General features: G+C 39.1%; 2 protein-coding genes across 2 annotated transcripts in view; both read right to left on the bottom strand.

Moving 5' to 3' along the window:
* ube2o (ubiquitin-conjugating enzyme E2O) overlaps positions 1 to 6,062 on the bottom strand; it is a 38,998-nt gene extending 32,936 nt beyond the window's left edge. The window contains exon 1 of the mRNA XM_058404102.1: positions 5,432 to 6,062. Coding sequence (XP_058260085.1) covers positions 5,432 to 5,917 — 486 coding nt within the window. The 5' untranslated portion in view covers positions 5,918 to 6,062. The remainder of the gene's footprint in view (positions 1 to 5,431) is intronic.
* A 2,807-nt stretch (positions 6,063 to 8,869) lies between these two features.
* On the bottom strand, positions 8,870 to 16,556 carry LOC131361257 (ADP/ATP translocase 3-like). Its single transcript, XM_058402247.1, has 4 exons — positions 16,291 to 16,556; positions 12,937 to 13,423; positions 12,565 to 12,705; positions 8,870 to 10,429 (listed from the first exon to the last, which is right to left on the bottom strand). Exons 1-4 carry the CDS (start codon positions 16,399 to 16,401, stop codon positions 10,272 to 10,274), a joined length of 897 nt encoding a protein of 298 aa, XP_058258230.1. The 5' UTR covers positions 16,402 to 16,556; the 3' UTR covers positions 8,870 to 10,271.
* Between the last annotated feature and the right edge of the window lie 1,612 nt (positions 16,557 to 18,168).

Genomic DNA, 18,168 nt, shown 5'->3' with positions numbered 1-18,168 from the left:
CTTTGCCTTTAAAGAGTCTTCGGTTGCTTCTTGGCCTGGAATGGCATGGAAATTGTGTATTTGGACAGTGCTGCAATGTCCAATAAATTCTGAAGCATTTGGCTGAATGTAAGCACATCAACATCAAGGGAACCGGATTCACTAGCAGACATGCCATAAGACGTGGTGGTATTCTTCAGATCATGAGCAAATCCTTCCTTTCTTTATACTCACCTCTTCTGATACAAGTTGATCTTTGTCTCTTGTGGTTCCTTTATGTTTTTTGAGAAACTGTAATCTGGTGTTTGAGGCTTATTGATGTTTTACATCATGCAGTAAACCCTCTGCATTTGCTCTACTGAAAGGCTTTCTTGATTTTTGTGTCGTCCTCATTCCTCTGTGTTATCAGGGAAAGAATTCTTGTGCCATCCTCAACGGCATGGACTCTCTGCATTCCTTCCTTTAACAATGTACTGAACATTTGATTTGGTCAAACCTAATATTTCTGCCATCTCTGATGGATTTGTTAAGATTGAACCTAATGATGGCTTGCATGCCTGGCAGTGGAGGTTTTTCGGACTTCATATCAAGGGTTATCAACAACAGATTCCAAATGCTACACTTGAAAATCAACACTGAACCTTTTATCTACTTACACCTAAATGAAATACTGAGGAAATAACATACTGTTGGTACCTTAAAAAGGACCGTTCACTGGATTTGGTTGTAAAGAAGCTGTAAATAATAATTCAAGTGTAAAGTGAATATAATTCATAATTTAAAATAAAACATAATTCAGTTCGAAATACTTTAACCTGCGTTCAATTTGACAGTCCATTATACTGTGGTGGACAGCTTAAATATCATTAACTATGGCAGTGTCCACATATTAATAGCCTTGATTGTAAGTACAGTTTACCTATCCAACAGTCTTTATATTTACTATCATTGGGTGGAACTTTGTTGACCTTCCAAAGAGCAGAATAATTATTACATATGCCGGTTTTCACAGTATGTGTTATGCTTTGTGAAACCTGGTTCCTGTTTCGTAATAGCTTCATTTACAACAGAACCGCAGCAAACACTGATTAAATCTACTTAATGAGAAAACATCGTAGGACACAAGACAGAGGCAGCACACTGCATCTGATGGCCTCCAAATCAGCAAAGACACAGCAAACACTGACCCTGAGCTAACTCGCTCCCAGTTAGTGTCTGACTGGAGAAACACAGGAGACCTTCGCAGTAGTTCAGGACAACCTGACTCACCATGTTTATGTGTCCAACAAAGCGCACCAACGTTCCCTCACACACACTGTTGCATCAAACACACACAGCTCTGTACTATCAAACACACACCCAAGCTTAATGATGACTTGCCTGTTCTTGACCACTTGTGATAATTACAACAACAAAAAATTATTTCTCTCTCTCTGTCAGTCTCTCTCTCTTTCTCTGTGTGTGTGTGTGTGTGTCAGTCTCTCTCGCGCTCTCTCTGTGTCAGTCTGTCTCGCTCTCGCTCTCTCTATGCATGACATTTATCTCACTTTAGTTACACATATTGATCACTAATTTCTCACAATTTCCCTGTTTATTGCAGAACACAAACCAGAGGTCAATTGAAATAAATAATACTGCATAAGCATCCGTTCCTCCATCCAGACAGGGCAGCTCAACTGCAGATGAATAACGGTTGAAACTACTACCTCTCTAGAACTGAATATGATGTTTAGCTTCACAAAACAGAAGCTAATCACCACTCAAGTACAGAAGTGCCATCATTAGCATAGACGCCACCCGCCCTTGAGCCTGACTGACGACTCGCAAGTGCAAGAGCTGTGTTTTGATGAGGCTTCGATGATAACAACTTTAAAAGTAATCAGGTTATTTGAATACAGATGTAGACAAACAGTGACGCTGTACTAGTTAGCTTCGTGGCACAACATGGCAGCCATATTGTTAAAGCCAATTCTGTATGTGGTGAAAGGGGAAAGCCCAGTTTCTTGGGGGTGGGGGGTTTAGTTGATTGCAACTGTATAATTCAGTGCTAGATAACTACCATGTTCGAAAATGAATCTGAAAACAAACACATCATTTATCATCACTAAATCTCTGTTTCTGTATTTCACAGCTTGAAAAGTACAAATAATACATCTTTAATGGATTTTATGGTGAAACATCAAAATATTTAGACAGATCTGCAAAGGATTTTCTACATTTTTGTAATAAAATCCTGAAAACATGAACTCTGACAAACAATACTGATTGGAAGCAATTGCTTTTCTGATTTTAGAAATAATTCTCGTCTTAACATCTTCATAAATATTGTTAAGCTGTAATATTTCCCTTTTCAGCAGTATTAGCTAATATATTTTTGTAGATGTTATTGTTAGGAATACTATATTTCTTAAATATTAGAAATCAGATCATATTTAAAAGACATTTATTGATGATATTTGTGTCAAATCACCCCCATTAACCCTTGTTATGCAGTTAACAGGAAAAATCTAACTATTTTGTTTCTATCTAAAGCATTTTGGTTTGGCTTGTTCATAGTTGGCTAGGAGTAATGATTTCACTTATGCAATCTGCAGTAAACAAATTTATGATCTGATTATGAAGCACGTATGTAGCTCCTACGGTAGATTTAATATCCCAATGAAGATCTGAATTCTGCTGCTGCTGCTTTTCTTTTAATAAAACATTAAATCTTGAGCCTGTCCTGTCCTTATATTTAGGCCATTATTCGTCATAATATTTGCAAACCAACAACTGATAGTTGCAGCCCTAACTGATAGTCAGACAGACTAAATGCTGTCAAGATGCAAAATCACTCCATTCTTTTCGGTTTTTACTACCACAGCCCGAAATTACAACATGTAATACTCTTAGGAGGAAAACTATTAATAATAAGTTAAGGTGTCTTTATTTGTCACATATACATTCTTCACATATCCCATCCTTGGGGGTTGGGGTCAGAGCAGAGGGTCAGCTATGATGCAAGTCCCCTGGAGCAGGGTGGGTTGGGGGGTTTTGCTTAAGGTCCCAACGGTGGCAGTGCTAGGGTTTGAACCTTCCAGTCAAGCCTTAATCACTTGAGTTACCACCGCCCTATTATTAATAATACTATTAAACAGAGCTGCTATCTAGGTGGTCCTTTTATTAAAAACAGTGCCCCTAGTAGCCAGTTCATGGGTACAGTTTTACCGAGAATGCAGATGAACACACTGTTTAGGTTTCTTAACAATACCTCAGCTCCAACCCAGATATATAAAAGCTGATTGGTCCATGGCAGCCATATTTTTTTTTTATTTATCAACTAGGTTATGATCCTAAATCCACTTACAGTCTGAAACTCTGTTACATTATATATGAGAATTTCATTTTAATCAAATTCGAACCTAGCTAAAGAATCCGGGGAAGTAAAATCAGAGAATTTTGACATTACTTGGCGTTTTATTTTAGACTCACGGTCTTTGTTCCACGCCATGTTGTGTTGCAGAATCAGACTAACATATGAGAATAATAAGCACCTTTGGCGCTTGGATCCCTAATTATCAGCTTTTATATCAGCAAAAAAAGCTGCTCCAGTCAGCCTTTTGTTTTGTTTTAACAAAAATGCCTGGTGTGTTGCATTATTTGCAACAGACTCTAGACTGTGTGCAAGCCATAATTCATCTAAGTGATGATTACAATACAAAATAAAACATTTAGCAACTGGTTATGGTGCACTGGCAGATGCACAATGCGGTCCTCTCATATGTAATATTTTAGACATTTTGTACTTCCTGCATGATATATTATTAGGCAGAATATTCAATACTTGAAACTGTATAATGAATCAGGTTTCAGATTAGTATGGATACTAATCAATGCCCAGAAACATGTATCTACTCAAGGCTACACTAGCCTTGTGGATACTAAAGAGCTGAATTTAGTGATGGACAATCTGAATATCTTTTCCACTATTTCAAAACTGAAGTAAACCTCTTGCTGTTCAAGGTTAGAGATCGGTCTGCACTAGAAAACGTTAACAAAATGATTTTTATTAAAAGTGCTGTGACGCTTCTAAAGAAGATGGGATGGAGTTCAGCTGATCAGGTGTACTCAGATAACCCTTTTTCTGAGCAGATGAACCTCCTAGGTCTTTAAGTAATCATTTTATTTTGTCTGCAATTCGGCTTTTACGTAATAGTTCAAATAGAAATCCACGCTAATGGGAACCTCAGCCAATCAAAAATGCTAGAATGTCATATTTCCAGCATGGTGAGTCACAAAGCATTTGAGATTCAGGCCACTGGCTCCCAGGAAAAAAGTCCCCATGGACTAAAGATGGCAACACCCAGGATGTGGACCGTCATGTGGACAATGCTGCAGTGAGCAAACCTCATGGAGAAGGACTGAATACATTTAAGGATTGGTTTGTATGTCGCAGCCAATGTAAAAGTCAATTATATTGGAATAATTAACATTGGATACATCCTGTTGCCAAGGTTAGATATTTATCTGCTCCGGTCATGCTGCTTTCTTTTAACACCTCAGCTCTCTTTATGCTAATGGCCAAAATAAAGGTTGGTTTGCAGTTGGGCCTGGCTGTAATAATCAATGCTTTTGTGTGTGGCACACAAAAGCCAAACTGCAGGAACGTTGTCAGCCCACAGTGCCAAAACATGCAACCTGCACTCTGCATTGTCTAGATCATTTCAGACTGAACTGGATGTCCAGAAGGAGGCAGAACCATCTAACAGTGATTCCCATCAATACTCAGGCCCTCAGTGGGGATGGGTGGTAACTAGCTGACATACTGAACATGTCCTTTCACAACAGGAATAAAGAGGCTCTTTTCTTCACCTAAAGCCAGTTGTCTAGAATAAAAAAAAAAGCTAAAATGAAACCCATGTCTGACCACAAAAGCATTCTAGCAGGTTCTTTTAGTTTTCAGAAAAACTACTGCTAATTGATTTAGGCATTATCGCCCACATGCTACAGCTGATTTAGACTATGAGGTATACAGCCTAATTGCGCTAGCCATTTGTTTGTATGTTTGTTTGTTTACATATTTATAGGTTGCAGTGTTGTACGCAAAGGCACTTGTTATTGTGATGTTCTACCTGTTTGTTTAGCTACCTTACCAACACTAAAAGGTACAGAGCTACTATGTAGCAGTGCTTTGAGTCACATCATATGGTGGGGAGTGTCAGCACTGGGTGGGTCGAATAAAATGCAAATGAATCGCTGACTGGGAATTAAGCGTTAATCAGTAATTAGCAGGATAAAGATGAACAAAGCAAGAAACAATCCAACAGAACATGATCATTTAGAAAGTTATGCCAATCTAGGTGGCCTGGATTATAATCATGATGGTTATGATAACGTATCAAGCCACACCGAAGCATGGATGATGCGAACAATGAAAACAATACCAAAAAATAATCGGATGTTGTTTTTTCACCTTCGTTTCCCGAACATCCTGCTTCGTGCCCTCGGGATACCACTGCACGCGCACGAAGCCCCTACCGAGAGGCCATGTCCGTGACTCTGGTGCCCCGTTCTCAGTATCCGAGCTCCCGGGGACACGGCCGCCGCCTCCCGCGACTCCCCCTCCACCGCCACCACCACTACCGCCGCCGCCGCCTCCTCCTCCACCGCCGCCGCCACCACCACCACCACCACCGTCTCTGCCTCCGCCGCCATCAAGGTCCTCATCCTCGTCCTCGGTCCAATCCTCCTCACCGTGGATCATTCGCACGAGGCCGAAGCGCAGCGAACCGCGGTGCCGACCGGACACCAAGTCATGCGAGAAAAGGAGCCGCTGCGCGCCGCCCGCCGATGGAGACAGAGCCACGGAGGGAGGCTCTGAACCTGGACTCGCCGCTGGAGAAAGGCCCGGAGTCGGGCACGGAGATGATGCTGCTTCTGCCGCCACGGGGTCCGCCATCACGGCCTGTGCTGCTGCTTCTGACCAAGAATAAAGAGGGGGGAGAGAGAAAGAGAAAAGGAAGGATGGATGGATGATTGTGGGGGAAAATGCCAAAAGAAACCCGTAACTGGGGGACCGGCACGTGTTTACGTCGATACGTAAGGCTTGAGCATTGGGAGCGCGCGCGCCGGCACGCGTCATTAATACAAAACAAGCACAGCGCCACCGGGATGCGCGCGCCTAACACTCATAACGGGATTTATTACCAAGAGATGCAGTTACAATCTAAATAAATAAAATAGACCTGTAGACTTACATTAAATTAGAATTTGGAAATTTGGTCTTTTGAATAATTTGCTTGTTATTCAGCTATTTATTACATTTATATTTATTATTAATTTTTATTAAGTATTAACTTATTGTTGCTACTGGAGGGGTTTTATTTATTTTATTGTTTTTTTTTTACTAAGGCTATTTTATCTTTACGTTTGATAAGTGATTTATGTTATCGCATATCCTGATTCGTTTATCATAATTGTTTTTTTGTTGTTATTGTCTTGTAATATTGTATTGTTCTGTTCTGTTTTAAAACACATGTTTCCTATTTCTTTTCTTTCACAGTCTAGCAGTAATATGTTTGTATTTGATTTTCTCTACAATTCGCCCATGGACCAATCGCGTGTCTGTGATTGGTCAGTCTCCACCCTCGGACAGAAGTTCCCACTTCCGACCTTTAACAAAAGGCCTCGTCCTCATTGGATTAAGACGGATACGTCAATGGTGCCGCCATCTTGGAGGGGGCAACTTTCCAAATTGATAGAAATCTAATTGAATTTAAAGACTGTTAGAGTCATGAGGACCATTTTTAGAAGGAATTAAATCATGTTGGCCATGACGATTCATGTACCTAACAGGTACTTAACAGGGTTAAGTATTTGTTTGGTTGTTTTGTACTGTACAATAAGATACAGAAAAGTTACAACAGGAACAGTATATAAGAAATTGTATTCTGTGAATATACAACACAGCCACTGGGCGTCAGTAACGGTACACCAGGGGGAAATGTAATGGCCACTTGTCTCGCTTGAACATAGGGTTGCCAGATTCTCCTCTTTTCACACTGTTGACATAAAACATTACGACAGACCTAATAGATAATGTAAACAGGGATGTTTGTGAACTTCCCACCCCCCAACACACACACAAGTACAATAGATAATAGATAATGTAAACAGGGATGTTTGTGAACGGCCCACCCTTCAACACACACAAGTACAAATCATCATTATTTTTTATGACACAATATCCAGAATTAATATTTCATTACCTTAGATTAGGTTTAGGTTTAGGTTTGAATTACTGAATAAGAATTATTCTGAAGTTGAATGAATTATTCAAGGTATTCATACATTTCAACAACAGGATTTGGAAACAGAGTAGACTAAACTGACCATTTTAAAATGTTGACCTCAGCATCATTCTATAATGCTTTTCTTACAGCAATATTAACAATAACAGGGGTAGAAAATCTTCAACATTCTCCAAATACATAATGCATATAATCTAAAATCTAGTCTGAAAGAAGGACAATAATAATCCTTCATAACTAATAAAATTCAATGAACAGAAATATTAGTTGAACTTGCCTACATTAAAGGTATTATACTTGCTAAGATATTATTAGCAATATTATTAAGATATTATTTATGACCTCTGCCATTCGCCCTGTGTGTGCTGGGATAGGCTCCAGCAGACCCCTGTGACCCTAATTAGGAATAAAGCGAGTATAGACAATGGATAGATGGATATTATTTATGAAGGTGAACCAGGAGTGATCATCTTTAAGGTCAACAGGCTACTGTTCACATATCAAATTATCCTCTTAGTCTAATCATTCTTATTCAAGATACTAGTTAACTAATTAAAGCTATTTTTCCTTTTTAATTACATGAACAAACAGAAGCAAGAAGGTGAACCTTATTATTATTATTAGTAGTAGTAGTAGTAGTAATGAAACAATTCACAATAAAGCGACTGTTGATATTTTATCTACGTTACATTTTATCCACCAGTTCAAGACTATTTAGCCATTTATACAGCATTACAAAAACCCCACAAGATGAAAGGGAACATTTCCCTGTCTGGCAATCCTGGCAACTGGCGTTTTATTTCCACCAGTTAAGCCAGTTAAGTAGAATAGTTTTAGAAGAAAGGCGATATGGGGGGAAAGGTCTTAAAGCTTTATGTCTTATAGTCTTATAGATTTCTGTAATTAACACAACTAACAAAAACTGTGAAATGTGTGTATTAAAATATACTTAGCAAAGTGTAGCTTTTACAATCCTGGGCTCAGATTACTCAGTCTGTACATGCTCTCTTGGTGTTTGTGTATATTTACTCTGGTTTCCTCCCACCTTCGAAAAACATGCCAGTAGTTGAATTGGCTATGCTAAATTTCCCCTGATTACAGTGGTAGTGCATCTATAAAGCCCTCATACACAAATCCATACACTTTATATATTTTCTCGAAACAATAATTACCTCTTATTACTGAACAATGATTAAAATGATCCTATTTCACTGATGTTGCAGTCATTTAATTAACTCTGTCAGACAATAATGAGGCAGCATGCTCACTACGATGTCTAATAGGGGCCTACTGGGGCTAGAATCACGCTGCCCCACATTCACTCAATATAAACATTTTCACTGAAGGAAGAGGAGCGGTCAGTTGCCAGGGTTCATGTTTGTTTTTTTTTGTTTTGTTTTTTAACTTTCAATAGAGCTAGTTAAAAAATACTCGGCCTACAAAAAATTCTAGGGCTAGTTTCCCGTCTTCTGTGTAGTTTTTGGGATGTAGATCAGAAAACAAATAGGTTTTAAGTAGTTTTAAACAAATGAGAATAAATAGACTCAACCAAACAGATGAAGCAGGTCATTTAAAACAATCACTATACAACACAATACAATATTTAGTTTATTTTTTTTGACAAATAAGCATAACATAAACTTGGCTAACACCTGAGATCAGTCAGGGACAATATGTCTCCCACCTTGTCTTTGTCTACAGTTGGAGAAACTGGGTGTAAAGTTGCAACACAAGTAATCCAACACCCTTTAACTGTCAGAAGTTGTTACATAGGTGTAAAACAAGACAGGCCACATATATTAAATTCATCAATTATTTAATTTCATTTATTATCATTAACTTGCAAACTGAACAAGCGATGCCAACAAACTGGAAATAAAGAAGGTGTGGCACTTATACGCCTGTACACAGAAATAAAAGAAAGAGCTGAATGACAGTGAGAGGACAGAACAAACCACATTTTCTTTTTACGTATAGTAAAGAGTCTAAATAATGTTAGGTTCCACATTATGCTAGTTTATCCCTGGGATTGAGAGTATAACTTAGTGTTAATGTATTACATATGCTATGCTAGCTAGTTAAAATAAATAACATTTACACAGACATAAAGTGCGCTAATAGATGTCATAAAATGTTAGCAAGTTGTCTAACATGAACATTTCACATTGGTTTGTAGACAGTAGCTAGCAAAAAAAAACAAAAACAAAAAAAAAAAACAACCTGTACCTGTTAGATATACAAATGTAGATGACAACTACTTTTAAATCAATTAAATGACAACTTCAATTTTCTGCAGAGAATTTAACGGGTGAAATAAATATAGTACAATTTAGAACTGATTAGCAAACTATTCAGCAGGGTTTGTATCCCTCGCTGTGCACCGAAAGCTAGTTTAGCTAACACATTATGGAAAATTGACTAGTTCAGTATTCCCTCCATAAATATCCGACACAGATCCAGTTTTAGAACGGAGGGTCGTGAATTTTTGTTGCCTATAACCATTTACAGATTTCACTGTATAGCAAAATGCTGTAACGTCTTGGAACAGCCATCTTGGATAATTGGTAGTACTTTTAAATCATGACATTTTTGGTACCATATCATTTGAAGCTAACTGGAAGGATGGAAGCAAAATTTCCATGACGCTTTTGCTATGAAGGTTAGGGGCTTGAAATCATGCTGTTTGGTTGAGACAAACTTTCTTTACCTTACTAGCTACAAAATCCTTATAGCGCCAGTGGGAAAATAAAACAAACAAAAAAAATGGATGCAAAAAATGTCTGCTCAACTACATTTGAGTTATTTCACATTGAGCTGGTGTATAGTACAGTATACCCCTTTCTGTGTGTGAGGTAGCATTGAACGGCTCACTACTTCATTTCCTAGTGCAATGTGTAAAGAATTAATATTAATAAAGTTGACTTCCACTTCTATTGACTTGATAGCACTTTCTCCCTCCAACATTCAGTGAGTCTATTACACCTAAGTAACAAAGGTTGACATTCAAATGATTTTCTTTATCTCGTCATAAAACACCAGCACCAGGGCACCTCCCATGCTTCGGAGAATATTTGACCAAGTTCCCTTGTAGAAAGCCTGGATGCCTTCATCACGAGCAATCTTCTTCCAGCAGTCCACTGTGCCAGTGTAGATGACGTCGGCTGTGGTAAAAAAAAATAAATAAATACTGTCATGTAGGTGATAGGGTCTAACTACAACATCCTGGAATTCAGCATGGCCTACAAACATGGCTGCTGAGGACTACAATACAAACCTCAAGGTTACACTGATTTCACACCTGACCTCAATCACCTTTACAACCCTTACAATATGCACCGATCAGGCATAAAATTATGACCACCTGCCTAATATTGTGTTGGTCTCCCTTTAGCTGCCAGAACAGCCCTGACCCGTCCGGCACTGTGTATTCTGACACCTTTCTATCAGAACCAGCATTAACTTCTTCAGCAATTTGAGCAACAGTAGCTCGTCTGTTGGATCGGATCACACGGGCCAGCCTTCGCTCCTCACGTGCATCAGTGAGCCTTGTCCGCCCATGACCCTGTCTCCGGTTCACCACTGTTCCTTCCTTGGACCACTTTTGATAGATACTGACCACTGCAGACTAGGAACACCCCACAAGAGCTGCAGTTTTGGAGACGCTCTGATCCAGGCGTCTAATCATCACAATTTGGCCCTTCATCAAACTCCTGTCAAATCCTTACACTTACCCATTTTTCCTGCTTCTAACATCAACTTTGAGGACAAAATGTTCACTTGCTGTATAATATATCCCACCCACTAACAGGTGCCATCATGAGGAGATCATCAGTGTTACTCACTTCACCACTCACTGATCATAATGTTGTATAAAGAGTTTAAACACACTGGAAACACATGTGTCACATGTTTTAGGTCTTCCTGTCCCTTAGTTTACGCTGTTTGCCCATCACCTGACCCTTTCCTGTTTTTTGACCACGTTTTTGGAACACACAATTTACCTAAATGCACGCTGTATGTGACTTGTAAGCAGCATCTTTGCATATCAATATCAACTCCAATGAACAAGTTGAGCCAGCTCTGATTACATAATTCTCATCATTATCCTCCTGGCTGCACCAATAAAAAGGTGGTGTGGATTATGCTTAAACAAAGTTCACGATGAATAGTAAGCAGGATTGTGTGATTTTATTGGACGAAAAAATACACAGTGTGTAAAAAAAAAAAAGGCATCAGGATCCACGGGTTTACGATTTTACTTATGATTTACATGCTGCATGAGCTGGACAACGGAAAACACTTCAGAAACTCTTTTACTGTGCATGGTCTTTACAGGTTTTTTCAAAAGCAACTTGCATATAAGGAGCAAAACTGAAATCTAAGAACAATGAAGGTTAGATGAGTGATAAGAAACAGCTGAAACAAATTTCCTAGCTTGGTGTTTAATGCTTCATCTGTGTCCTTTCTACAATCCCACCTTCAAACATTCACCTAGACCCAGTTCCTGAGTCGTAAAGTCGCACTTAAGCTGGAAGAGTTTTCTCGCATCAAGAAGGCTGCTGTGAATTTTGTTCAATTACTTCAGCGTGTTTTAGTTCTCTGACATTCTGTTTTTTATACACTACCACTCAAAAGTTTGGGATCGCTTGCATATTTCAGCTACGGAGGAAGACTCCATCAAGCCAAGCCATCTTGTGGGAGATGCTCCAGGAAGCATGGGGTGAAATCTTATCAGATTATCTTGAAAAATTGACCGCTAGAATGTCCAGGCTGTAACTGCTGCAAAAGGTGTTTTTTTTTTTTTTTTTTTGATGAAGGCAAAGTTTGAAGAAAACATTCATCATTCATCAGAAATCATTATTTCTAACTCAGCATGTCCTGTTCTCTTTTCTATATTTTCTATTCAGACTAATTTCGTGTGTGTCTTGGAAAACAATAACATTTCTGAGTGAGCCCAAACTTTTGAGTGTATATAACAGCATGTCATACAGTGTCAGAAACCACATATGTAAAAAATACTGAACAACTGGACATGGGGTTGAGACAAGTGTGATGATTTAGACTTATACTGGCAGCTATAAACTGTTTTACTCTGCAGCCACATTAATCTTTCTGTGTAGCTACGGAGAAAAAACTGAAGTAAATCCTGGCCATCAAATATATCTTGATCGACTTCATTTTGGCTGCAAAGGCGAACTACCGTTGCTTCCATCTGTAGGTATTTAACCCCTAAAGAGTATGTTTGTCGTGTTTTATTGCTGGTTTCTGAACCAACTACTGAAGACTACTCACTTACCCCCTTTAAGTCCCGACTGCATCATCATGCGGCGACGCACCGTATCAAATGGGTAGGAGATGATTCCAGCAAGTGTAGTCACACTCTGTGCGATCATCCAGCTCATAACAAAGTGGATATTCTCTGGATCTGGCAACATACCTGTACAAAAGATCAAGGCATTCAGGGTGATATTTAGAGTTAAACTACAGACTCAAATGCTATTCAGTTATGCACATGCAGTTGAGTCAGATTTAAACGCATTTTTGTCTCAAATGAGGAGAAATTTTTAAGCCTGAAGAGAAGTTTTGGACTGTAAGTACACAAGGGAGCTACTAAATGCCATTCAAGGCAATGCACACATGTAAATCTGGTTTTGAAGAGTGTTCTTACTCTTGACGGTGTCATACATGCCAAAGTAGGCAGCCCTGTAGATGATGATTCCCTGCACAGACACACTGAAGCCATTATAAAGACCTCTTGGTCCATCAGCTTTGAGTATTTTCCCAAAACAGTCACCCAGTCCAGTGAATTCCCTCTGCGCTTTCGCCCTGCCGATGTCTGCTGCTAGCCGAGTGCGAGCAAAGTCTAGTGGGTAGACAAAACAGAGAGACGTGGCCCCAGCGGCACCCCCTGATGCCAGGTTACCAGCGAAATAGCGCCAGAACTGTGTGCTATGGTCCACACCGTCCAGGAATAATTTCTTGTACCTGTCCTTGAAGGTGAAGTTAAGGGCCTGCGTGGGAATGTATCGGATCACGTTGGCCAGGTTGCCTCTCCAGTACGAGAGGACACCTTGCTCTTTGGGGATGCGAACGATGCAGTCGATGAAGCCATTGTAGCGCTTTTCTGCCACAATGTGCTTGCTGGCATGTTGTACCTATAGGGAGATTTGACAAGTCTGAAGTTAGACCTTAATAAAAGGAGCTGAAAATGATAGAATGACACATTAACATTGTATTCCTGCCTCAAGCCCAGGGTTTCTTCCAGATCTACTGTATATTTCTGACCTGAATAAAGCAGTTACTCACAATGAATGGTGAAAAAATGTAGATCAGTCTTTACAGACATTCCTGAAAACTCTCGGATCAGCAGTTCCACAGTTCACAGTTCAGCTTTGGAATTATGAGAGGTCTATAAAGTAGCTCTGTAATCTACTAGACCAGAGCATGTGCTGCGTGTGTGTATGAGAGAGAGAGAGAGAGAGAGAGAGATACTGTTTCAGTAGCACTAGCCTTCCTGTAACTTTCCTGTCTTAAATTATTTGATGAGACTCAGTAACCTGATCAAGTAACCTGTTGGTATGAGGAGTATCTATTTCAGGAAGTGCAAACATCTTTATTACTTAATAAAACATTGACACAAATGATTGATAAGCTATATGTTAGACATGTTGTACAAATTATACACCACCCCAGAACTGTATATCTTCTGGACATGTGCTTATGTGTTATACAGGAAACTGTTTTTGTACAGTATCATGTTATCATAATGAGGAAAAAAAAACTGGCTTGGACTAGGCTAAAGGTTTCTGCCCCCAAGGTTAAAATCTGCTTAGTCACAATGTTTAAATGTCAATAAGTTTTTATGTTGTCAGCAAAATTGTATCTCCACTTATCCCCAGTACATATGAAGCCACTGACATACCCAGTGTCATTATACCATTCTTTTTATTTTTCATTTTTATAATCCATTCAAATTATTTGCAATATCAGCAAAATGCTTCATGGACAACGGATAACTTGATTCTTGTAGTGGTTTGGTATCTAAATATGGAGCATTGCTCATATTTGACATAATTTAATTTAATTTAATTTATTTTAAGTATAAGTAAATATCTGAAGTTTAGAGCAAGACCTGCATGGAAATGTATTTATGAAGAAGATGCTTGGGGGAGGTTTCCTCCAGGTGCTCCAGTTTCCTCCCACAGTCCAAAGACATGCTTCTAGGCTGATTGGAGTCTCTAAATTGCCCATAGTGTGTGATTGAGTGAGTGTGTGTGTGTATGCCCTGCGATGGGTTTATCCTGCGTTGATGCCCGATGACGCCTGAGATAGGCACAGGCTCCCTGTAACCCGAGTATAGATCGGATAAGCAGTATAGACAATGAAATGAAATGAAATGCTTGGAGGACAAAAACTTCTGTTATGTTGTTTACATGATCCTTATAGCTCTCTCTCTCTCTCTCTCTCTCTCTCTATATATATATATATATATATATATATATATATATATATATATATATATATATATATATATATATATATATATATATTCAACCTGTCTTGTCTGATCACCTCCATTTATCCATTTAACATAAAAGGATAATTGTGTGCATTGTCTAAATGAGTATTCTATATGTTAAGGAATTTTATAGCACTGTGTTCTCGCATCTGGTCAGAAGGTGTTTCCTTAACAGCGGCTCTGACAATAATGCTGGCTATATTGCAAATCGTAGGTTTAGATTAACACTAACAATTTTCCAATTGTAAGAAGTCAGTCAATGTAAGATATCCATCCATCCATCCATTTATAAGCCATTGATCCTACGCAGAGTTGAAGGGAACCTGGAGCCTATCCTACAGGACACCCTGGACAAGGTGGGGGACACCCTGGATAGTGTATCGTAGGGCACAATCACACACATTCACACTATGAACAATTTCGAGATGACAACTAGCCTACAAACCATGTCTGAGGCCTGGGGGAGGAAAACGGAGAACCCAGAGAATGTAGGGAGAATATGAATACTCTGTGCACACAGGGAAGATGTACGAATCGAACCCTCGACCCTGGAGGTGCGGGGAGGGTGTGATAACCAAAATATTTAATAATTAATTTGGTCTCTGTAAGGTGATATTTAATCAACACTTATAGATGGAATCTCCAGTGTCAGCTGTTTGTAACGGTCAGTACATTTTCCACCAGGGAACAGGCAGCATTCTGCTTTCTGGTTTCTTATATTATAATCTTCGAAAGAGGGTAAATGAGAGAAGTTGATTGAGATTGACATTGAGTGATAACAGGAACTGCCTACAAAATGGCCTTTTTATTGTTTGTAACTGAAATATGTTAATACACTTTGGAATACTCCACTTTCTTGTCATAATCCTATTTCCACTGCATTTCACTGACCCTCTACTAACGCGATTTGCACATATCCAGAAACATATACCTTTGCCAAAAATATTTTCAGATGCATACCTTAGACATTACATTATTCTCTCAAGTGCACGGGAATAAGCAGTCATACTATGGGAAACGGAACAACCCCCCCAAAAAAGCAGGAGCAAAACCGCGCTCCTTTCTGTTCACACAGAACTGCTTCGGATGCGCCGAAAAAATCGATTCGGTCGTTTAAATAAATCGGATAAATAAAATCCGTGTACACAATAAACAAAGCTGTTGTTGTTTTGCAGTGCGCGTGAACACATGATTTCACGCGCAAGGCACACTACTGAATTCGGTCATTAAAATAAATCGGATAAATAAATTCCGTGTACACAATAAACAAGACAGATTGTTGTTGCTGTTGTTTTGCAGTGCGCGTGAACGCATGATTTCACGCGCATGGCACACTACTGAATTCGGTCATTAAAATAAATCGGATTCCGTGTACACAATAAACAAAACTGATTGTTGTGCAGTGCGCGTGAACGCATGATCTCACGCGCATGGCACACTACTGAACTGGGATCTACTGGATTTGTTGTTCAGGGGTGGAGCAGTTTCACTTTGCTTACTCACCTGAAGGAGCAGCTTGACTCTCTCGAGTGGAGCCACGACGGTTTCTGACACCGCAGCCGCGATGCAAACAGCCAGGAAGTCCTTGGCGAAGGTGACTGCGGACTCGCTCATGTTCTAGCCTCCAACTACAGCAGCAGTCTGGAGATCACACATCAGAGGGATCACCTGGAGACGGTGATGTGATGTTGGGCGCCTCCCAGAAAGCGCATTGGACATGACTGTGCGAAGACATGAATATAATGAGGGATGCCTCTTGTTTCCTTAGTTTCATCCTCCAAGGAACCAGGAAGGGCGCAATTGAAGTGTTCACTTAAAGGCGTATTTAATCATTTATACTACTACTACTACTACTACTAATAATAACAATTATTATTATTATTATTATTATTATTATTATTATTTAGTGACGTTAATTGATAAGTAAGGGTGTGTAATAGCAATAAAATGAAATAAAATCATAATTTTATTTTACTTTTAATAAATCAAAAAAACCTCATCATGGTACCTGTTAGTGGGTGGGATATATTAAGCAGCAGGTGAACATTTTGTCCTCAGTGTTGATGTGTTAGAAGCAGGAGAAATGGGCAAGCGTAAGGATTTTTAACACAACTGTATTTGACTGTCATTTACTGTTTTTAGACAGTAAATATGTAATCTGATCTAATTTGGTTAATAAACGAAAGACGAGACAGAGCTACCTGAGGTTTTATGGACATTTTTTGCTTCTCTGATATTTGTTTCTTATTTGTTTTGTTTGCTACAAGCAAATAGAATCTTTTTATTTTTATTTGACTTCAAATATCTTTTACCTGGTCTTGCCTAAAAAGGGAAAAACCCATGTGCATAGACCAGTCAGGCATAACATTATGAGCACAGAGAGGTGAAGTGAGTAACACCTGATGATCTCCTCATCATGGTACCTGTTAGTGGGTGGGATATATTAGGCAGCAAGTGAACATTTTGTCCTCACAGTTGATGTGTTAGAAGCAGGAAGTTTGACAAGGGCCAAATTGTGATGGCTAGAAGACTGGATCAGAGCATCTCCAAAACTGCAGCTCTTGGGTGGTGTTCCCGGTCTGCAGTGGTCAGTATCTATCAAAAGTACCCTGTAAGTATCCTTTAAAGGATCTGCTGCTAACATCTCGGTGCCAGATATGACAGCACACCTTCAGGGATCTAGTGGAATCCATGCCTCGACGGGTAAGGGTTGTTTTGGCAGCAACAAGGGGGGGGACCAACACAATATTATGAAGGTGGTCATAATGTTATGCCTGATCAGTGTATAGTAGAGGTGAGAAACAGATTCGAAGTTCAATTTGTTTTTGTTTTTTTAGTTAAATGGATCAGTTGTATACATATCCACCTTAAATCTTATTTCTAGGACAGAAAGTGTGCCATACATTTTTTTCCCGTAATTGTACATTTTACGGTGTTAACACGTTTATATGTTTATTCATTTATGTTTCCATTTTGTTCCTAAAGGAAACCGAGGTAGAGCTTGATGCTGTACTGCCACCTGTTGGTGTGGGGTTAGTACTGAACAACATACAGATGATAAAACACCTTGAAAGGTCTAGTTTTCTAATGACTATAGAATAAATTCTGAATAATCTGTCCTTTGGGGGAACCTGAATGCTTCTTCATTTACATAAATACAATATATTGTTGTACAGTTTAAAGCTGATATATAAGCAAGATACAAATTTATAGGTAACAATACCAATATCAAGGAAATACTAGATATTGCCATTACTTTTCGGATTTGGGCAAGGGTGAAGTCTGCATAAAACATGAAGAAGTGACATATGCTTTGACTGTTTTCATAAGGTTATAAAACCGTAATGACTAATAACCTATATATTTATAATACATATACAT

The sequence above is a fragment of the Hemibagrus wyckioides genome, linkage group LG11 (assembly GCF_019097595.1).
Source record: "Hemibagrus wyckioides isolate EC202008001 linkage group LG11, SWU_Hwy_1.0, whole genome shotgun sequence".
NCBI classification, from domain to species: Eukaryota; Metazoa; Chordata; class Actinopteri; order Siluriformes; family Bagridae; genus Hemibagrus; species Hemibagrus wyckioides.
Note: the sequence above shows the minus strand (reverse complement) of the source record. Positions and strands in the feature narration are given on the sequence as shown.